The sequence below is a fragment of the Zymoseptoria tritici genome, chromosome 10 (genome assembly GCF_000219625.1).
Source record: "Zymoseptoria tritici IPO323 chromosome 10, whole genome shotgun sequence".
NCBI classification, from domain to species: domain Eukaryota; kingdom Fungi; phylum Ascomycota; class Dothideomycetes; order Mycosphaerellales; family Mycosphaerellaceae; genus Zymoseptoria; species Zymoseptoria tritici.
The window spans coordinates 425,280-446,588 of record NC_018209.1 but is presented as its reverse complement, the minus strand read 5'-3'; the positions used below and the strand labels follow the sequence as shown (position 1 = coordinate 446,588).

Sequence of the window (21,309 nt, the reverse complement as noted above, 5' to 3'; positions counted from 1 at the left end):
AAGCGATAAATCTAAATTCCGACCCTGGCAGCTCGTGGAAAGCCACTGTCCAACACGATCATTCTAATCAGCCACGGAACAGTATGGCCGCCACGTGCCATACGGGGATGTAGCGAAGAAGGTGCCCACTCAGGCCAGTTCCGTCAAGCCTGCAGCCATTGCACCCGATAACAGGGTACCGAAACTTTTCAAATGGAAATGCCTGCTCAAGGAGCACGATCGGAATTACTGCAGTAGTAGCCACGGAGCTGAGGCGCCCGTCCCTCGATTTGGTAGGTAGACCGCCCGCCAACGGCTGCCCAAGCTTTGCGCCTACAGCACCTTCGCACATCGGACGGATCACCGTTCAATCCTTGTCCAAAGGCTGTTGGCCTGATTACAAGGGCGCGGGCCAATGAGGCCTGGAAATCAACCCTGGGGCCTGCAAGTACGCCCACCAGCGGTGATCCGTCCGATGCGCTCACACGCTGTATTGTTGAATTCCCACGCATGGGTGTGTTACATCTCAGAGCTCTCCGATAAGGGATAAGCGATTATAAATGCAAGATAAACCTCCCCATATAGTCACCTGTTGCAGGACGCCTTTCATATATGGAGGGAAGGTTGTCAAACTTGAGAAATCAAGATGGCCACATCCGGTCCCCATGATTGACTTTGTGTTCACCGACGAGAGGTGCCGACGAGAGGTGCCGATAAGGTTGATGTGGAAGATGTTCGGTTGTTCTCGCTGCTCTGCTCTTGCTGTTCGATTTCCTTCCAGAGAACTTGCCTTTACTGAATACAATCTATCTCCAGACAGACCGTTGGACATCGCTCTCGTCACGTTTTCTTTCTGATGCGTGGATTGGTGCCTGATCCCCGAGCTTACTCTACTGTAGAGTCCAGCCAGCCTCGATATAGATACAAAAAGGCAGGAGTGGTAGAAGGATGATGGTGGTGGAAGAAAGTGAGGTCGAATCCGGTACCTTAATTCTCGTCACGTAGTAACGTGATGCTGGGTACAGAATACAATGAGAAGGACACAGACGATGGCACCGAGTGTGATGCTTAAGATTGCGCCGGGCGACAGGGCGGCATCATTTCATTGCAGACACTATGCGTGGACACCGTGCCAGAATGTATGCGTGGCGATCTCCGCTCTTTGACCGTGGGTCGGCCCGTTGGAATAGTAATATATTGATAATAAGAATCGTACCAAACACATACGACCACAGATAGATGAAAAATCGGCTTCCCGTCCGATCAGCCATGATAATCATCTAATCGCTACACTAGTACTCAAGTTGGTGACAATTGGGGAATCCGTAGTGTTGTATGTTTTGCCTTTTTGGCTATTTTTCTTTTGACCCGCACTGCTGATATGTGTCAGGTAGACATGTGTCCCCTGGCCTTCAATTTTGCACAAATGCTGCAATGAAGAAACGTAAGGTATACCATTATCAAACGCGAGTCTCCTCGAACATGGGAAAGTCGCTTCTCTTCTGCCATGGGAAGCCGACGATTAGCCGAAGACTTGTTGAAAATTCCCGAGCAACAACCCGACATCGACAAGAATCAAAAAGTTCGCATCTTCGAAGGCTCCCTCGACGACAAGCAATTACTCTCCCACTGCATCGAAGGCACGAGAGCCGTCTTCGTTGCCATCGCAGTGAAAGGCAACCAGCCGGGTCTGACTATCGCTCAAGATACCGCCCACCATGTCATTGCGGCGATAAAGATGTTGCAGTCCTCGCAAGGCCTCCCGAAACTCATCATCCTCAGCTCGGCTTCGACAGACCATCGGCTGATGACGGCAGTACCTCATTTCCTCCTCGACACACTCTACTGCACATGCTCTTATATATACGACGATCTCAAAGCCGCCGAAAAGATCTACCGTTCCGAAGACGCTTGGTTGACTGCCATCTTCATCAAGCCGGGTGCCTTGTCGAACGATGCTCAGAAAGGACATAAACTCAGCACGGAGGTCGCCAAGTCCCCTGTCAGCTTCTTGGACCTCGCTGGAGGAATGTTGGACATTGCGAGCCAAGACGGCGATCGGTACGACTGGAAAGGCGTGGCCGTCAATGCAGCGAGCGATAACGTTGCGTTCCCTTGGGAGGCACCTTTCGTGTTGAGCAAAGGTTTCATCATTCACTTTCTGCCTTGGGCGTACAAATATATAGGCTAGCAACATGCGCGAGCCTATGTACCTCCGTGGCTCCGCTCAAACTGCACCACTCAACCTGGACATCGGTGGCTCAGACCGTACAGTCGGAGCCGGAGAACGAAAGTGTTGTTGCTGATGTGGCTCCTCCGTAGGCACATGCATGCCGCTCGAAGAAGATCTCTATGCTCAATCGCGCAGTCTGGACACTTCAGGCCACCAGAATTCGACACATGCGGTGCAGTTTGAGCGGGATCCTGGAGGTATCGCTTCTAGACTTGTGCTTCTCAGCCTTAGCCATTTTCCCCGCAATTCATTCGCTCCTTGATGACGAGGAGTTCTAGACCTTCGAGAGCAGCCGAATCTAATAAACAAACGCGTAGCCTCCTACAAGCCCGAACTTCGCTCGAAATCGTTACAAATGCAGGTAAAAGAGCTATCTTGGGACTAGCATTCTCCAACATGATTGGTGTAACCAGTACCCAACTCCATGAAATCGGAGATAGATTCTGACCCGAATGATGGTGGACCTTTGATGTCACCTCTGATGTGAATTGTTTATATTCCCAGCTCCCCTCCGGCAAAGAAAGCATCGCAAGAAAGCATTTTTACATTCCGCATCACTACCTACCACATAATCCGCTTTCATGTCTAAGCCAATCAAGCTCTACTCCCACACTCTGGTAAGTATCTCCAGTGTCAATGCCACTCACATCTACTCACCACACGACAGGGCCCGAACCCATGGAAGGTCGCCATCATCCTCGAGGAGCTCAAAGTTCCCTACGAGACCGAGTACATGGACATGTCTGTCCTGAAGCAGGAGCCATTCATCAATGTCAACGTCAACGGCAGAGTGCCAGCCATTGAAGATCCCAACACTGGAATCACCCTCTGGGAGTCCGGCGCCATCATCGACTACCTCATCGACACCTACGACAAGAGCAACACCTTCAGCTACTCCGAGTCTCCACAAAAGTACTACGAGAAGCAATGGGAACACTTCCAGATGTCAGGACAGGGACCATACTTCGGCCAGAAAGCTTGGTTCACTCACGTAAGTTGAAGAATGTCCGTCGCCAACGCCCATGCTGACCGTCCGCCTCTCAGTTCCACTCGGAGAAGAACATCACTAGCGCGATCGACCGCTACGGTAACGAGATCAAGCGTGTCCTCAGTGTCATCGATCTCCACCTCAAGAGAACGGGCCAGCCATACCTCGTTGGCGACAAGGTCTCCTACGCAGACCTGATGTTCGTTCCATGGAACATGATGTTCGGGTTCATCATGAGTGAAGAGTTCGACCAGGAATGGAAGAGCAGCTATCCAAAGTGCTACGAGTGGCACCAGAAGCTCATTGCTCGCCCGGCTGTGAAGAAGGTGCTTGACACCAAGGCGGCGAAGTTGGCGGAGTCGAAGTAGATGCTGTCGCTGTTGAAGCAGGAGGAGACATGATGATCTGCAGTTATGGGCAGGCAATGGATATATAAACAAGATATTCGAGACATGTACAGTCAGCAGGAACGTGCATTGCAGCCAAGGTATAACCCTGGAGCACCGCATGGAGGTCGATCTAGTGACCAGATAGTACCAATTCTTTCCGCTATTCTGCAAGACCTCTGCAGTAGATGCGCGGCCAGTAATCGAAGCACTTGAAGCGGACGTAAAAGCAAGGCCGTCCAGCGGCCAAGCCTCCTGTCAGTGGGATATTCGCTTGGTTGAGCCGTATAGTGCGGGATGCACAGCGATATAAACGCCATTGACCTTTCGCATAGGTAAGTCTTCGGCAACAGTTGAGTGAACGACACCTTTCTTCCGCCCGCGCCAAGATCAGGAACATGTATTCCGCCATTATCCCAGACGAGCTTGCAATCCATCCAAACCCTTCCACCCACCAATCACATCGCTTCTCCAAGAGATTCCCGCCATATCTCCTCGCCCTACCGGGCCTACTCAAACGACAAACAACAGCTCAATCGTCACGCCATATGCAGTCCATCGCACGACCGTCTCGCGTAAACGCGGGTTCGACTCGGCGACGTTTTCCAAAGGGCAGATGGCGGGCTTGTTACTGCATGGCACGCGGCTGCCTTGTTCCTCAATTGGTTCCGAGTGATACCCTGCATGAATTGCGTGCTACACGCGGCAGCACGTTGCTGTATCAAGCTTGCTCGAGAACGGTACCCACAGCACAGCGCTGGAGGATTGGTAGACTTATAAGTCGCCGTTGAGATCCGACGAGCTTCCATCGTCAAGAGCGTCACCATGGCCCAAACGGACCAAAAGAAGAATGAACTGGTAGTCCAAACCATCGATGATGAAGCCGCGACAAAGAGTCTGCCGTCCGACGACGAGATCACCACGAAGAGTCGACCTTCTTCCACCGAGCAGGCGAGGGTCAAAGTGCCATGGTGGTCGTACATCTGGGATTACGAACCCGGGAGATCCAAGGAAGAGGTCGCCTTCGTCCGGCGGCTGGACATCTTCGTTCTGACCATCTTGTCACTGGGATACTTCGTCAAGTATGTGATCCCTCCGCTACCTAGGCTCGAACGAAGGCTGACTCTTCCACAGAAATCTCGATCAAACGAACATCGCCAACGCCTACGTCTCCGGCATGAAAGAGGACCTGTCAATGAACAAGAACGAGATCAACCTCATCGACGTCGCCTGGACCTGCGGCTACGTCGTCGGCCAGATCCCTTCGCAGATTCTGTTGACCAAAATCAGGCCCTCGATTTGGATCCCCAGCTGCGAGCTCGCCTGGACAGTATTGACATTCAGCTTGGCTGCCGTCACCTCGTCTCAGCACGTCGTTGCGATACGCTTCTTCGTCGGATTGTTCGAGAGTATCTTCTATCCAGCGGCACATACCATTCTCGGGTCGTGGTATAAGCCGTCGGAGCTGGCGAAAAGAGCGTGCATCTTTCACGCGTCGAGTGCGTTGGCGCAAATGTTCAGCGGCTACCTTCAGGCGGGAGTGTACAAAGGATTGAACGGAGCACACGGCTTGCCTGGCTGGAAGTGGCGTGAGTATAGGCCATTCACCAAGTCTGCGATATCCACTAACCGTATTTCAGTCTTCATAATGGATGGAATCATCTCCCTTCCCATCGCCTGCGCCGGCTTCTTCCTCATTCCAGATCTCCCAGAAAACTCCCGCGCCTTCTACCTAACATCCGCACAGGTAACCCTCGGCCGCGAGCGAATGGAATCCGTCGGTCGAGCGCCACGCAAACACTTGGGATGGTGCACATGGAAGCGCATTTTCGGAAGCTGGCATGTCTACCTGCTGACATTGCTGTACATCATCTTCATCAACGTTGTACGTTCCTCCGCCATCTGCTCAACAGAAGCAGTACTGACAAAACTTCGCCAGGGCCCTTCAAGCTCCGTCAACCCCTTTGCTATCTGGCTCAAGTCCGAGAAATATCCCATTTCCTTGGTCAATATCATTCCGACGGCACAAGCCGCCGTGCAATTCGTGCTGACCGTCTCCCTTGCCATCGTCTCGGACTACTACCGCAACCGCGCAGGAGTGATGACGATAGCCACGGCTTTTGGCCTCGCCGTGTCGATCGTATTGGCGATCTGGCACGTACCCAAAGGAGCGAAGTGGTGGGCCTTTATCATGTTCCGAGCTTATGTGCCGTATGGTCCACTGGCGATGGCCTGGGCGAAGTGCGTTTTCCTGTCGACCGTTGCCAAATTATTGCATTCTTGCTGACTGTGGTGTTTGTCCCAGCGAAATTTGCAGCTCCGACGCCGAGGAGCGAAGCATTGTCATCGGCATGATGAACTCCTTTGGCTACGCCGTTCAGGCATGGCTGCCGTACCTGACATTCCCGGGAGTCGATTCGCCTCGGTTCTTGAAGGGCTGGATCTTCAGTACATGCGCGTTCGTGGCTCAGGGTTTCGTGACGTGGACGGTCTGGGCGATGTTCAGAAGGGACAGGAGGAAGAAGCTTGGTCAGGCCTAGGTGAGACCAAAGTCATGCAGCTTCGTGCCATATTCCACATTCAAGAATGTCCAGTCGTCGTCCACAGCTTACTTGCTCTCCTCCCGCCCTGCACATCCACCCTTCTCCACATTCCGACGTGATCGATACCCTCCTCATCCCATGTTCCCATCGCTTCATCCTTCTCAAAACCATACCTCTTCCAAACTTTCTGCACCCCGACTTGGCTATGCACGAGGACCAGTCCCTTGAAGTTTGATGCCACTCCTTTTTGTAGCGCCTCGGTGAGGTCCATCTGCGGACCGACCTCGTGAGGATTTTGCCTTGCGAAGGAGAGCGCTGTTTCGATGAGCAATTTGGAGATTCCCGCACCGCGGAACTCTTTGATCACCGCGAGGCGACCGAGTTTGATGTATGCTTCCGATGGCTCTCCGTGTGCTTGCGGGGAGTCACGACCTTCTCCTGCTGTCCCACTCTGATGATGAGGAGCGTGGGGTGGAGGTACCAGACGTATCGTCCCGATCGGGATCTTTGTGCTCGCCTTTTTCACCTCTCCACCTCCTTTCTCCGCTCCAGTCACAGCACTTGACGGCAGGCTCGCATAAGCAACCCAGTGGAAACTCCTCGCATCATCTTCATCCAACTCATTCTCCAAGGCAATGTTCTGCTCTTTAACGTAGACCTCTTCCCGTACGATCATGGCGTCGATGAAGCTCTGCGGAACTGCCTTGGCGGGATCTGCAGCGTCGTTCTTCGGTTGCGATGTGGGTGGTGCCGTGGGATCGTAATGGGAGAGACGATCGTGGAGAGGCCGGACTAGATCGATGAACTCCGAGCGTCCGCTGGAGGTGAAGGAGGACATCGTGGGCGGTGTTCGCTATGGATCTGATCGGTAGGAAGAGGAAGGCGAATCGTAGGACGAGGACAGAACGGACGAGGCAAGAGCTTGGTATGAAGCTCGTCGAGCTGGATCGAGTGGGCTGCAGACAGGCCGCGTTGGAAGGATCGCGTTGGGAGATTTGGCGCTCAGGACGTCGGACTTGGCTTATCGCGAGGCGTTGCTCAACAAGGTGGAGTGGATTGCGCCGTGCTAATGTCGAGGGCGGTATAGTTGTACGTAACAGCGTCTATGCGGTATCGTTGTTGTCTTCAGCGTGGTGGGGTTGTTGTCATTCACAGGAAGGTGGACGACGGGACTCGGAGAGGGAGGACACGCAGCAGAAGAAGGAGCGAAGTTTCGCCATAACTTATTCACTCCTGCGGAACGACTGATCCTGGAAGTCTTCGTTGTCCGGCGTCACATCATCGAAGCATGGACGAACAAAATTGCGTCAAAGGAAATTTGTCGGTCTTTTGACGCCATTTGGCTGGGATTCGGGCTGAAGATGGCGGGCAAGCGGGGTCTTGACTTTTCGGCGGCTGAAGCGGCGAAATGTAGCGCCATGGATTGATGATCCTTTTGATGGAGCATTTAGTGGAGTTTGATGCGAGACATTGATGAGCACTGCACAACAACCTTGGAAGAGGGATAATGAGAGTAAGGTATCCATGAGTATAGTAATGAAACTTGCAACATGCTGTCGATGTGATATAGATCTCTTCTGTCCTCCCCAGTCCACTCCCTCTTCACGCCTCGATCTCGCCATTCTCATACGCCAGATGCTCCCGCTTCATCTCGTAGTGCACCATAATCGCACTCGTGCCCGCCCAAATCGCGATGTAACTGAACAGAACGCCCAAAGACAATCCAAACGCCGTATGGAATTCACACTTCCAGATCACGGCCGACACACAGCCAATGTAAATCACAATCCCACACATCCACCAAATCGTCAAGATGACGAAGAACCGTCTGAACTGGCGATTCGTCTCGTACCGCTCGTTATACCGCACGCGGAATTCCCGGTCTTGCATGCCGTCAACAGCGATGAAGTCTTCCGCGGCGTAGTAGATGAACGGTCGGAGCTTGGTGCCTCTCGCTTGAGAATTGATGCCGATGGGCAGGGTGAAGGAGAAGCAGGTCGTGACGAACATCAGAAGACCCAGGAAGCCCATGATGAAGCACGGCGAGTAGAGGTACAGGTGTTGAAGTTCGAGTTCCGAGCCGATGACGAACGGGATCAATGCCAGGATCATCGCGACGGCGTAGACCCAACTCGTGGCGTCGAGTTCCCACCGATGGCGGGATAAGAGCGGCGCGCATTCGTCTTGGTGGTAGTACAGGCGATGGACGCGGGAGAGCAGGATCCAGAGCTCGCCGAAGCCGAAGCAGATGATGGCGTAGCCGAGAATGTCGGAGTCGTATTGTAGTCGGGGAATGGGGCAGGGATCTTCGTTGGGGTGTTCGTTGCGGCATCTCCGGTTTCGGGAGCGCAGGTGGGCGTCGTACCAGCTGTAGTAGACTATACACGGGACGACGAGGTCGAAGAGGATGATCATGGGTCCGCCTAAGGTGATTCCCAAATGTTGCCTGTGTTGGGAGAAGAACTATGTCAGCTCACTGCTCTCGTTCGCAAGAAAGTGGACGTGCTCCAAACTCACCAAGGATGTGCCTCCTTCTGCGCCAACTTCGTCTCTCGTCTCCTCAGACTCGGCAAACTTCTTCTACTGCTCAGTCCGACCGTCGTAGCCTGACTATGTGCCGCTCGCGTGTGAGTAGGCCTCTGCAAAGCCTCTCCCTCCCTCAACGGCGGGACCTGATCCCCACTCTCTCCCTCCTCCGACTTCTTCTCCGGATCATCACCCCAACCCACGCTCGTTCCCGTATTCGCTGTAATCTGCGAGAATCGATAGTTCGATGTCTCCACCGACTCACGTTTGTACTGATCCCGCTCCAGCTCGGCACTGAGGTGTTTCTCCCGATCAGTACCATACGTGAGTGACTGTCGCTTCAGAGATGTGGCTTGGTCAAGCTCGTCGAAGTTGGAGGGCTCGATAATTTGCTCGATGCGGTCTGGATCGGTGTTCGTGATGCCGACGGATTGCTGGTCGAGGGAGGGCGCTCGTTGCTGTTCCTGCTCCTGCTCTCCTCGCTCGGCGTCTTTTTCGCTCCATTGGTCCATGGCTGCTTGTTGGTCTGGACTTCAGCCGCCGGCGGATGAGGACAGGTCGATCGGAGCTATGGGAATTGATCTTGACGACTCTCTCGACCGCTTCTCTTCTCACGAAAAATTCCAGCGGGGGACAAGAAACCAAGAGAACTCTCGGAATGCGATAGCTCTCGACTTCTCAGTGCCCAGCTATGCGAAACGGCCAGCACCGCGGACAAACACCACACGTTTCACGTCTCAGAAGCTGATCCCAGCCCATCTTGTTCGGCCGACTCGGGACAATCGTCCCGCGCAAGCCCCATGCTTATATGTACTTCTGTCAGGAAGCGGCCGGAACTTGGTGCACTGACGATGATGTCAATGCAATGGAAGAACTTTTAAGGCTGAGACTTTATGGTGATGGAAGCCGGCACTTCCGAACGGCTTTCTTCGACTCTTTTCCATCATTCGACAGTGGTAGGAAGTCGCGGGTATCTGTCAATTGTGATCTCGTGCGTGAAAGGCCGAGAAGCTGTAACAGGTACGAGAAGTCATGATCCTGGCAATTGGCGACTCATGGGTCCAAGTCCCGAACGAGGTGAGGTCTGGCAGCTCTCCGGACTCCGCGCTTGTCGCACAAGGCATCCCTGCACTTCTCAGCTCTGCTACCATATAGCCAACATTCTTCACATAAGATCTGGGTCTTCACATGAAAGCCAGCACACTCGTCTGTCGGAAACAGTATTCGGAGATGTTCGTTCGGTTTCAGGCCTGTTTGGCCGACGATGCCTTTTGCTTGACGAACCCGAGAGTAGCACCACCGCTTCATGAGTCGAGCAATGTGCCGAATCTAGGAGGCTCGCTCGCCTCATGTTCATTTCGCACTGTCGGTGAGCCACGTGTCAGCAGAATGTCGCTGAAACATCGACGTGCAGCCGCAGCGCTTGCGACAACAGCTGCAGTGGCGAGGCAGTCTGAGGCTTCATGAAAGGTTCAGGCGCAAAGCAACTCAAGAAGGTCAATTCTCTCGGTCATCATTCGTGATCTCGTTATTATATAATCGTGGAAGAATGAGTGGCGTTGTGGCTCATATCCTCCTATGCGCCTCTAGCTTGTTCTCAGGCGGGCAAGCCCTCCAGTCTCCTCAATTCTCGCTCTCTCATCTGCTGCTGTTCTCTCGACCGTCTTCGAAGACTCTGCGCATCCGACGCGATAGATCTAGCAAATGTCAACAAAATCGCCAAGCAAATCATCCTCCATCCATGCTAAGCAACACGGTCGCGCCGAAAGGCAAAAGCTCTTACAACTCCTTCTTCAAAAAGTGCTCGGGACTATGTTCCGTCTCGTAATCCACGTGCACATAAGCTCTCTCCACATCCGGCAAACTCTCCAGTTTCATCTGCAAATCCTCCGCCACATCATGCGTTTCACCCAGCGTGAGCTCTTTGTCCATGACAACATCCACTTCGATAATGATCCGTGGACCGGAGTGCCATGCGCGAACTGTATCCAGAGAGGTGATACGAGGGTCGTGCGTCATGGAAATGTAGGTGACGTGCTGCAGGAAGGAAGTGGATGCGGAAACGCCGATGAGGAGCTGGAATTCGGCGTATGCGGTTCGCAGCCAGAGGTAGGAAATGAGGACTGAAAGGATAATGGCGCCCATGGGATCGATCCACCATCTGGTAGAAGGAGTCAGTGAGCGATCATTGAAGAGGACATTGAGTAGACATACTTGACTCTGCTGCCGAGGACACTCGTCATCAATCCGAAGCCGTTGATAAGCAGATCATTTCGGTGATCTTCCCACAAAATGCGAACTTGGCTGTACTTGTTCCTCAAGGAGAAGCAGTACAGGAATAGAGCAAGTTTCGTGCAGAAGGCAATGCCCACGGCGATCACGGACGGGTAGTGGAACTTGACATCATGATTCTTGTCCGTCAGCTCGCGAATGGACATGACGATCAATACCAGCGAGACGGCGGTCATGAGGAAGCAGAAGGCAATGTTTCCTGCGGTTTCGAGGCGGGCCTTGCCAGAAGGGAAGCGGCGGGCATCGACTCTGTTCACAGCGCGATGGCAGAGGATGAGCGTGAGGTTGCTAGGTTAGCGTAAGCATGAGGAACGATGAGTTCAGATGGTATAATCTCACCTCAGAGGATCGAAGATTGCGTCCGCCATGGTCGTGAACAGCGACAGACTGCCCGATGCTGCCGCACCGTAGATCTGCAGGATGGCCAAAATGATATTCGCCGCAAAGCTTCCATTGACAGCAATCTTGAACTGCAATGCATCGGCACCTTCCTGCTCCTTTGCCTCCCGAACGTGATCGTCCACTGGCTTCAACAGCCTCTCAATCTTGTCGTTCTGATTTTCATAGAATTTGATGATCTTGTGTGATTTGACCTTCTCCTGTCCCGAAGAGATAGGTTGGCATACCCGCTTGGCTTTGGTGTTTGCCCGGGCCTTCTTCTCGTCTTCAATATTCTTGATCGACTCCCGCAGTTTGAATGGATCATTGGTTGCTTCGTAGCCAGGAAGACTGTTCTGTCGCTCGACGTCGTCTCGATCGCTGTCGCTGCTGTTGCGGTGGTAGGCTGGTCGTTCGTGCGCTCCGCTTACCGCTGGCAAGGGTTCAACGGCGGAGCTGGCGCCTGGCTTGGTGGGAGATGAGCTGGATTGTGCTGGCTCGGGAGTTTGAATGCGCGAAGAGGATCGATGGTGGTCTGCAGCGTAGGTGTGCTGGAATGGCATCGGCCGGAGGGAGATGGCGTTGTGGAGATCGGGGTCGCGTTGAGACATGGTGAGGGTGTGTCAGGTTGAGGGCGGTCTGTGATCGGAGGCCTCTGCTGGTCAAGGTTGGAGTGCTGTATTTGTGTTGTACGTGGCGTTTGATGAATGACAGGGTGAATAGTGCAAGATGATGTCGATACTCTCAAATGGAGTACTGCCTTGATCCTCTTACCAGTAGCTTTCCCGTAGACGGCAAAAAGCAGGCTCCGTCTCACCTACCTGACGTGGACATCGGAGAATTGGCGCCCCGGAAAAAGCCAAGGCGCGCCGACCATGATTGCCACGAAGCTAACGAGCACGTGCTCGAAGAATATCGCGCAGATGAAACAGAGCATTCATCGAGTCGTTTGGGAGAGAGATATGAGCTTCGAGAAAATGACCAAAGCGGACAGGAAGGATATATAAGCGCGACGAGACGTGCAGTCCGAATAAGAACCCCCAAGGTGCGCCGAGGAGCTCACGAGAAGTCCTGGACCAATCATTGGGGAAAAGATTACTTAAACCGTTCCGAGTTCAGCCGAACAGCGTGAATGTGAAGAGAGAGCGCCAGATCGTCACGACGCATCACGCCTCAAAACGGATAGATCAAACGTGTCTCACTCGGCCAAGGTCTTCGAGCAGATCTGCTTGCATTCAACTCGTTCTCTGCCAAAGTTCTCCTGCGCGATCGAAGCATAGTGCTGCAGTGAGATGCATACCTACCGCCTTCGTCTTCCATGACAGCCTTTGCAGGCGATACTTCCATACGGCATGCAGTACTGCTGCATCGAACACATCCTGAGCACGGCTTGGCTCCTCGTGGCCTTGACATCTTCGTTACGCCCGCATCGGCTGCCCTTCGGAAGGTGGCAATACCGCCAAACATGTCCCATGCTCCCCGCCAGGAAGCCTCATGTCGACGATGCCTCCATCGGAGCGGTCATCGCGATTAGCACGTGCGGTCCATGTCGACTTGTGGGTCTGTTCATCTCGTTTCCGGTGGGTTCGGCATCGTGCATGTGCTTGCCGAGAATACAGGACTCCACTCCATTCCATCGGATCTTGGTTGGTTGGCCGATGACCGATGCTGGTGGAGGATATTTACCATGCGGATGTGATTTCACCAAATTTGGTGGCTCGTCCTATCCTCCTGTATTGCTTTCGAGTTGCTTCAATCGGATTGTCTCTCAGGGCCCTTTCCAAGCGATTCGATGAAGCTCTGCGAAGAACCCTTTCAGGCAGAAGAGCGAAGAGCGACATGATGTACGATCGGAAGGCGTCCGTCACTGCTGAAATTTCCGAAGAATCGCCCGCAGCCCAGTCCGGATCTCGAATAAGCGGGCTGTTTCCGATTGCCGTGCATGGAGGGGCTCAGCCTGGCTGCAGAAATATACCGCCTAGATACCGACTTGGGTTCCATTGGAGGCGCAAAGGCACAATCGAGAACATGTGAAAATCTGCAATGGGTCAGTGGTCGATTAATCAATCAAAACATCTCGTATGGCTTGATCACTAAATCAAGAAGGAACTTGTCTGACCTTTTGCCGAAGTGTCGGAAGCGGATGCCCGAACTAGCAAGGGCTTCGAATGCATGTGGTGTGCTCGAGCCAGGTCCGGCAGACAACCCGCACTTCAGACAAAGCCCTCAAATCCGCCTGAGCTGAGGCACGGCTGTGATATGTACGTTTCTTGAATGGTACTCGAGCACGTCTGCAAGAGCGATGTTCTTCGTCCAGCTGTCCTGTGAGGCTCTGTCCACAATCTTCGTACCGCCCGCCACACTGGATGGAGATCTGCAGGAATCGTCTGGAGTCATGCCTTGGCGCATGGGATCTATTAAAAGATCAGACGCGCCGTCTGTTCGAACCGCTGTGAAACAAAGGGCCAGTCTTCGATCCGGGTCATTCGACACATGCCCTCACACAGGCTGCACTGTGGGCGAGAGAGCAGTCAGAGGAATAATCTGGCTTCTTACTACGAGAACACCACGATGCCCACAGACTCAGAGACAGTCCGGTCATCCTTGTAGACGTGCGGTGCGGTCGCCGGTGGAAAAGGCTACTCGCTAGCGTGAGAAGGAGGGTGAATTAGTCTAGACTATCGATAGTTTGAGCCGCGCCGAGCACGAGCGACCCCCGAAAAGGATACCACCCTCTCATCACTACCACTGTGTGTGCTATCGTGCCGTCCTGCCCTCCTCCGCCCAAGAGACCCGCCCCATAGCAATAGTCACAGGTCTTACCGATCTTGCTCCACGCCGTTCTGAATTGGCTCTTGTCCTTTTGTGTAACACCGCTCCTTATCCTCCCCCAGAGGAGCTTCCGTATTCCGCTCCGCACCCTCTACTCCGCATCTCGTATTCCGCGCCGCAACCCCTCTCCTCCTTCATCAGCAGCCTTCTTCGGCGGCTCCCGTGGACTGTTGTAACCTCCTCCCGCCTCGTCGAAACGTCTCTCCTTACCGACTACACTCCCTCCCTCTCACACCGTCTCCCAGCGCTCCCATGAGCGCCGGCAACTACGCCGCTTCGTCCACTGGCAAGACCTCGTCCGATTCCGGACCCTCACCAGCCCTGGATCGTTGGTCGCAACGTCGCCTGCAGCGGCTCAACACCGAGCAGGGCTTCCGCGAGCAGCGGCAGGGTGGTGGTTCGGGCAGCATCTCCACTCCGCCCCTTCCCACGGGCGGAGATCACCAACAGCAGCAGCACGCACCACCGACATCCTCCCACAGCAGCCGCAGCTACTCCAACTCGGGCGGCTCATATGCCGGAGCTGATCTCCCGCCAGCACTGCCCTCAGCTCCGCCGCAGGCTGCGCAACCGGGTTACCAACAGCTCTCCCGGACCGGGTCACAGCCGAGTGCGGGACTGAACAACAACAATCAAACGCAATCTTCTCGAGCTCCTCAGTACCAGGACCCGCAACCACAATACTCTCCGACCGATCACAACGCTCGACCGGGTTTGACGTCAACGCGAAGTTTCACTCAGCAATCCGTCACTGCGGAGGAATCCACATCAATGTCGAATCATGCGCCAATGCCGGCGCAGAAACCGGCAGGAAGAAGCACGAATGGGAACAATCGGCAGAGCGTGCACAGTGGCATGATGTCTCGTGATGGACAGACGCAAAACTACAAGACAGAGCAGGTGGGGCGCGGCACACCTCAGCCGGCGCAGAGTGGCGAGGAGATGAGTGAAGAGGAGGTCACTCAGCTGGTCAAGGACCACAAGGAGCTCCGTGAGTTACTGTGGTCATTGTCTGAGTATGCATTTCAGCTGACAATACCCAGGCGAGAAGTACACCAAGGTGAAGAAGTACTATTTCGAAAAGGAAGACCAGGTCAAACAGCTGCAGAACAGTCTCGCACACCAACGCCTCTCCCAATCACGAACCTCACTCGACGACAGCGAATACACCACACGATTCAACCGCCTAGACGGCCTCATCGCCCAACTCGCATTCAGCATTCGCAAAAGCTGGAAAAGCATACCCCAATGGCTCGTCACATCCGTCAACCGCGATGCCGTGGCCACAGGAAAACAAGAGATGACCGCCGCAGGCCGCGCCTTCATCTCCTACTGGCTGGTGGAGGAAGTCTTTGAGAAATACTTCCACCCGGACCTCGATCCGGCCATGTCCATTCAACTCCGGCAGATTCAACGCAACATGCGTCGATATGCTCCTCTCCCCCAAACCGCTGAAGAGGAAGAGTATCTCACATCCAAAGTGGTCAATTGGCGTCTGGCGACCCTGGAAGGATTGACCGATGCCCTGCGTGCTCCACAATGTCCCGAAAACCGTCAGCGTCTGACGGATACTCTGAAGGACAGCCTGGTCGCCGCGATTGCTACCCATTTGACAGAACCAACTCCTTCCGACCTCGAAGGTGGCGTTCACATGATCGTCGAGCTGGTCGTGAGCATCGCCATCCACTTACCGTTGGAATCCCGCGATGTGGTCATAGAATACTACACGCCCGGCCATCCGATCATGCCCGATAACATGAAACTCGAATCCGGCATCCCACCTCTGACGACTTCTGTTGCCGATGAAGTCGCCGAGCGCTCATCCCTCAAATCCGCCAACTCCGATGTCGTCGATCTCAACGAAGGAGGAGGCAGCGGCGAGAACCATCCGAGTAAGAAGAGAAGTATGCTGTCCGCTCTGACGGGGAGTGGAGGTAAGAACAAAATTCCTTCCGCTCAGGGGAAGCATACAGGAGCGGCAGGGAGTTCGAGCTCGCTGGGCAGGCCGGAGAGCGCGTCGGGCCATGGCAAGGAGCCAGGACCGCCGAGGGTCCGGATGGCGGCGGGAATTGCGGTCAGCGTGAGAGGACGGACGGTTCTGGTCAAGGCGCCGGTGTTTGGGACGTCATGAGGAGATGTCATGTTGGTTGTTTCTGGAGCTTGGATAAATTCTCGAATCCGAGAAATGCCTGGATACTGAGCATTCGACAGCTCCGCGACTTCGCGATGCGGTGGTCAGTGCCGAGGTCGACGAGGGAGATAAAGGCGAAGCAGAGCAGGGAAGATTCAAAATTGGCAGAGCGTGGTGAGAGAGAACACAGGATTTACATTTCTCCGATACCCCATGGGTTTTTTCTTGTTGTGGAGCGGGTTTTGCGGAGTCTCGGAAGTCAGGACGGCTGACATGCAGCGTTCATGTGCGAACTGCTCGCGTGCGTGTGTGGAGTTGGCCAATCGCTTGGGATGGAGGGGAGTTGGCATGTAGGAGCTACGTGACCTACCTAGCTGCAGGAATTGCACGAGCATGGCTTTGATTCGATCGGGTGTGTTGTGACGTTGTGGGCATGCATGCGTGAAGGCTGACATGTGATAGTGATATACTCCGCCGCGCTGCTGTCTACTCGGCGAGATACGTATACTGCATTACCCGAGACGAATCCAGACATGGCTCACTGGGCTCCGAAAGAGCGTCTGCATTTTTCATTTATTACGGATGGATCATGATTCCGACTTCGTGCTCTCTGATGCCTTCTTCTTCAAACTTGAAGTCAGGACAGCTGACCAACGACGAGCTCCAACGATGTCTACAGCACCTCAAATCGATACACCCACGATGTACAGTCGATCCCCTGCCAGCTCAAGGAGGCTGTTCTTTCACCGTTTCCATTCAGCACCATGACGGACCTTCAGAGAAGACAATAGCTCAATTCCGCCCTTTTCAATTCGCGTTATCGCCAAACATCATGGAACAAGCAATGGGCGTGCATGGAGCACTAGTCCCAAGGCTGTTATCGTGCTCCACAATCTCTGCTCCTTCTTCTGATGGAAGGGCCATACAGCTCGTGGAGATGAGCAAACTCGACGGCGTCTCGTTCTCCGATCTGCAGCCTAAACGGCAACTGGAGGACGAAGAAGAAGAAGGTAGGCTGAGAAATATGATCGAGGGTATGGCGGCTTTCTTCACTCGGAGCTGGCTCGCTGCTGTGGAGGAAGATGGGGGGAAGAGGGCATGCAACGGCAAGATCGGAAGGTCAATACCACAACGACTGCAACACCTATCGCTCCACCTTCCCTGTCCCGATCTTCGACGCAAAGCGACCTCTGTCCTCACCGCCGTCCAAGCTGGAGGACTGAACATCCTACCAATCGTGTTGACGCATGGAGATCTCCTGCCGAGTAATATCCTCGTGAACCCGGACGACTGGCGAGTTTCGGGCATAGTGGACTGGGCGGAGGGAGAGTGGTTGCCTTTCGGGATTGGACTGTGGGGAGTTGAGCATCTGTTGGGATATATGTCGAAGAACGGAGAGCATGGCAGGATTGGCAAGGCCGAGGTCGTGTATTTCTCGCGAGCTGACTTGCTGAGGGAACACTTTTGGCAAGGTCTGAAGAGGAGGATTCCAAGGCTTGAAGAAGAGGTGATGGCGAGAGCGGTGAGACTTGCGCGGGATGTTGGGATTTTGCTCTGGCACGGATTTGCGTGGGATGATGGTCGTCTAGATCGAGTGATCAATGCTGCGGATGATCGGGAGGAATTGGCGTTTCTTGAGGCTATGCTTGATGTCGCAGAGAATGAGTCACGATGTAAGCTGTGAGAGATCAACACTTTATCCTCTACGATATACCCCCTCTAAAGCCTCGCACACCATCACTGACCCTCCTTCTTACTCTGCACCAACCCAGCCGGCTCCGCATCTTTCTTCATCTCCTCCCAATCCGGTCTCGGAATCTCAATTCCGGACAACACCCTCGAATACGTGATTCCACCCAACCTCGCAATAGGCCTCAACACCGCCGGATCAATCAGATTCTTCTCCTCATTGATCGCATCCTCTCTCGCCCAGAACCTGACACCTTCAATCACAGCCAAGACACCCGTCTTCTTCCCCGCCGTAGCTCTGCTCTCGAATTCTTGCGTGTTCATCAACTTCCCTTCCACGGAAAAGACGGCCTCCTTGACACGGCTGGGTTTGACCTGCGAGCTTTCCGCCGGAGTCAACCCAGTTAGCGCCCACTCGGATACGCCAAAGGGTGCGTTGACCGACGTAGCGTTGGCGGCTTCGAGGTAGTGCTCGGAGATGATGTTGATCGTGCACTCTTTGCTCTCCAGCAAGTTCTTCAACGTATCCTTCGCCTGCGCCATTCCGCCTGCAAAACCGACGATGAAGACGGGAGGATCGTGGTTCACCATTTGCGTGTACGAGAAAGGAGCGAGATTGGTACTACTGCCATCTGCGGAGCGGGTGGAGAGGAACCCCACGGGACGAGGAATGATGGCCGAGATGAGCAGTTTGTAGTTGAAAGTCGCCGGACGACCTTCTTCATACGGGTCGATTTCGATGTGTTTCTTCTTGAGGGATTCGCCGTTGTCGTTGGCGCCTTGACCGGCTTTCCAGGATGGGTTCTTGGTTTTCGTGTAGTGCCATTCTGCGGCGGAGTCCCAGTCTGGGCGGGATGCTTCGACTTTCTTGAAGTCCGGGTGAGGGTTCCGCTTGATGGCCTTTTCGGCATCGTACATTCTGGTGAGGATGTGTTAGCATATTGATGAGTGCTGAGTGGCATTGGGCTGTCCTCACTGCTCGTGGGTTTTCGTGTCCTCTTTCCTCTGCTCTTGGTCGGACGACATGATGGATCTTGTGTATGCTGGAAATGGCCGTGATCTTATGTAAATCGTCTTTTGAAGGTTGCACCGTTGAATGAGAAGTGTGGACTGCTTGTTCATTACATCGAAGAAAGAAAGAGAGCGGCGGCCGTGTAGTAATGTAGGCGGCTCACGTCATCGGCAAAAAGATCACTCGGGAGCTGGAAAGTCGTCCGAACTTCGGCAACAACATTTCTAAGCCATCGATTGCCGTTCTGCCTCTCATTTGGTGGAACATGATTGCTGATATTCTTCGCAATTGGAACAGTAATAAGGAGGAGCTAGCATTCGCTGGGAGGTTCGGTCATACACTGCAATGCAAACCACATCCCTGTCAATATGAAAGGCATTACAGTAGGAAAGGTAGGTCGGTTTAGCTATCGACTCGACCCCACCAGAGGACATCGCTCCGGCGGAGGCCAAGAGGGCGTAGATAAAGGGCGGGGCTAGATTCATAAGCGGTACAGATATAGAAGTATGACCACCCTCGCGGCCGTTCTCAATAGGCAAGCAAGTGCATCGTCCGAGTGAATGTATTCTTATCGACATTGATCCTCACCCGCAATGGCCTCCGACTACGAGACGTACTCCCTCGGCGATTTCACTCTCAAGAATGGTGGCAGTATTCCCGATGCGCACATCGCCTACAAGACCTTTGGAGACGCTTCTCTCCCAGCCGTCATCTATCCCACCTGGTACTCTGGCGTGATCGAGAACAACGAATGGCTCATCGGCAGTGACAAGACTCTCAATCCCTCCAAGTACTTCATCATCATCGTCGCCCTCTTCGGCAATGGACAGTCTTCTTCGCCGAGTAACAAAGCAAATGTCAGACCATGGCCGCAAGTCCTTTTCTTTGATAACGTCCGCGCACAACATGAGCTCGTGACAAAGAAATTGGGCATCAAGCATGCCCGCGCCGTCCTGGGTTGGAGCATGGGCGCAGGCCAGACATTCCAGTGGGCGACGCAGTACCCGGACTTCATGGACTTGATCGTGCCGTTTTGTGGAGCGGCGAAGACGGCGTTGCATAATCAGTCCATGCTGGAGGGTGTCAAAGTTGCTGTGCTGGGAGGGAAGGGAGCTGCGAGTGGCGGTGTTTGTAAAGGAGAAGCGGGTGAGAAGGAGTACCGCGCTTGGAGTACGGAAGAGCGGGAGATAGGACTGAAGGCGCTGGGCAGAGTGTATTCTGGTTGGGGCTTCTCGCAGGCATTCTATCGTGAGAAGCTGTATGAGTCCGTGCTTGGCTTCAAGGATATCGAGGACTTCATGGTGAACTTCTGGGAAGCCTGGGCTTTGTCGAAAGGTACGGCAGTGGTCGTGACGAGGATTGGCTTCGTGCGTTGCTGATACCGTCAGATCCGGACAACATGGTCGCCATGCTGTATACCTGGCAGGCGGGTGATTGCTCTGATCAAGAGCCGTATAATGGTGAGTGACGTATTGAAGACCGCTGCCGATGTGAGTGGATGCTGAAACAGTGCAGGCGACTTTTCAGCGGCAATGAAAGGCATCAAAGCGAAAGCTCTGGTGTTGCCCTGCCAGACCGACCTTTACTTTCGTGAGTCTTGCCTACCATTGTCGAGGAAATGAATCATCCTGATGCCGCTTGCAGCACCTGAAGACTCGGAGATCGAAGTGGCCGACATGCGACCTGGCATTGGCCATTGTGAAGCCTTTCCAAGTAAGCGGCGAGACCATGACCGCGAATGATACCATGATGCACTGGACCTGGCTGACAGTGTACTTGCAGGTATTTGGGGCCACTGGGCAGGAGGACCAGGAGACAGCAAGGAGGACGTGAAGTGGCTGGATGACAAGCTGCGAGAATTCTTCGCCCAGGTTGAGACTGAGATCTTGAAGTTGTGATCCAGTCGAAGCTCCGGAAGTTCTGTGTGATCGCGTACTGTCTCGATTCATGCGAATTACTTCTGCGACCCTAGAAGTCCATGCGGCAGGGCCCAGAGGACGAGACTTGATTCAGTGATTCTCCTCTGTGGTCAGTATGTACCATGCGACCTTGATGGGTCCTACCTCGTTGGAGAGATGTATCATAAGCGAGCGGCCAAGCTGGAGTGAACGAGGTCTTCGCCGCAAAGGCATGGCTCTATGGGACCTCTCACTCGTAGCACGAGCATCAAGCACATATATGAGTACACGTCGTGGTCAGCAGGTGAACGAATCGTTCCACTTCCAAGACGGAGACTGCTGATGTTGTGCGTGCATGGCGCCCTTCCTGCCTGGTGCCAAGCAGGCGGACGTCGATGCGATATCGTAGAAATTCGTAATGT

At 53.9% G+C, this 21,309-nt stretch overlaps 10 protein-coding genes across 10 annotated transcripts; 6 read left to right on the top strand and 4 right to left on the bottom strand.

The window, feature by feature from the left end:
• Positions 1-1,486: 1,486 nt before the first annotated feature.
• MYCGRDRAFT_96127 (uncharacterized protein) lies at positions 1,487-2,170 on the top strand (the record flags this gene model as incomplete). Its single annotated transcript, XM_003849131.1, has 1 exon — positions 1,487-2,170. One exon carries the CDS (start codon positions 1,487-1,489, stop codon positions 2,168-2,170), a length of 684 nt encoding a protein of 227 aa, XP_003849179.1.
• Positions 2,171-2,768: 598 nt separating this feature from the next.
• Positions 2,769-3,965, top strand: MYCGRDRAFT_105887 (uncharacterized protein; the record flags this gene model as incomplete). Its single annotated transcript, XM_003849132.1, is given in 4 exon segments — positions 2,769-2,829; positions 2,880-3,203; positions 3,257-3,813; positions 3,828-3,965. The coding sequence occupies 3 exon segments, from the start codon at positions 2,794-2,796 to the stop codon at positions 3,566-3,568; spliced, it is 672 nt and encodes a 223-aa protein (XP_003849180.1).
• A 446-nt stretch (positions 3,966-4,411) lies between these two features.
• On the top strand, positions 4,412-6,126 carry MYCGRDRAFT_76149 (uncharacterized protein; the record flags this gene model as incomplete). The annotated part of the gene is made up of 5 exons (XM_003849133.1): positions 4,412-4,668; positions 4,721-5,175; positions 5,227-5,468; positions 5,526-5,827; positions 5,892-6,126. The coding sequence occupies 5 exons, from the start codon at positions 4,412-4,414 to the stop codon at positions 6,124-6,126; spliced, it is 1,491 nt and encodes a 496-aa protein (XP_003849181.1).
• Positions 6,127-6,166: 40 nt separating this feature from the next.
• Positions 6,167-6,967, bottom strand: MYCGRDRAFT_76146 (uncharacterized protein; the record flags this gene model as incomplete). The annotated part of the gene is made up of 1 exon (XM_003848762.1): positions 6,167-6,967. One exon carries the CDS (start codon positions 6,965-6,967, stop codon positions 6,167-6,169), a length of 801 nt encoding a protein of 266 aa, XP_003848810.1.
• A 764-nt stretch (positions 6,968-7,731) lies between these two features.
• Positions 7,732-9,167, bottom strand: MYCGRDRAFT_96123 (uncharacterized protein; the record flags this gene model as incomplete). Its single annotated transcript, XM_003848761.1, has 2 exons — positions 7,732-8,575; positions 8,647-9,167. The coding sequence occupies 2 exons, from the start codon at positions 9,165-9,167 to the stop codon at positions 7,732-7,734; spliced, it is 1,365 nt and encodes a 454-aa protein (XP_003848809.1).
• Positions 9,168-10,155: 988 nt separating this feature from the next.
• On the bottom strand, positions 10,156-12,097 carry MYCGRDRAFT_76143 (uncharacterized protein; the record flags this gene model as incomplete). The annotated part of the gene is made up of 3 exons (XM_003848760.1): positions 10,156-10,816; positions 10,870-11,235; positions 11,287-12,097. The coding sequence occupies 3 exons, from the start codon at positions 11,934-11,936 to the stop codon at positions 10,435-10,437; spliced, it is 1,398 nt and encodes a 465-aa protein (XP_003848808.1).
• A 2,047-nt stretch (positions 12,098-14,144) lies between these two features.
• MYCGRDRAFT_110974 (uncharacterized protein) lies at positions 14,145-16,288 on the top strand (the record flags this gene model as incomplete). The annotated part of the gene is made up of 2 exons (XM_003849134.1): positions 14,145-15,148; positions 15,201-16,288. 2 exons carry the CDS (start codon positions 14,410-14,412, stop codon positions 16,286-16,288), a joined length of 1,827 nt encoding a protein of 608 aa, XP_003849182.1.
• Positions 16,289-16,901: 613 nt separating this feature from the next.
• MYCGRDRAFT_48997 (uncharacterized protein) lies at positions 16,902-17,972 on the top strand (the record flags this gene model as incomplete). The annotated part of the gene is made up of 1 exon (XM_003849135.1): positions 16,902-17,972. One exon carries the CDS (start codon positions 16,902-16,904, stop codon positions 17,970-17,972), a length of 1,071 nt encoding a protein of 356 aa, XP_003849183.1.
• A 53-nt stretch (positions 17,973-18,025) lies between these two features.
• MYCGRDRAFT_48694 (uncharacterized protein) lies at positions 18,026-18,895 on the bottom strand (the record flags this gene model as incomplete). Its single annotated transcript, XM_003848759.1, has 1 exon — positions 18,026-18,895. The coding sequence occupies one exon, from the start codon at positions 18,893-18,895 to the stop codon at positions 18,026-18,028; it is 870 nt and encodes a 289-aa protein (XP_003848807.1).
• A 687-nt stretch (positions 18,896-19,582) lies between these two features.
• MYCGRDRAFT_76141 (uncharacterized protein) lies at positions 19,583-20,887 on the top strand (the record flags this gene model as incomplete). The annotated part of the gene is made up of 5 exons (XM_003849136.1): positions 19,583-20,324; positions 20,378-20,449; positions 20,505-20,579; positions 20,634-20,702; positions 20,772-20,887. 5 exons carry the CDS (start codon positions 19,583-19,585, stop codon positions 20,885-20,887), a joined length of 1,074 nt encoding a protein of 357 aa, XP_003849184.1.
• Positions 20,888-21,309: the final 422 nt, after the last annotated feature.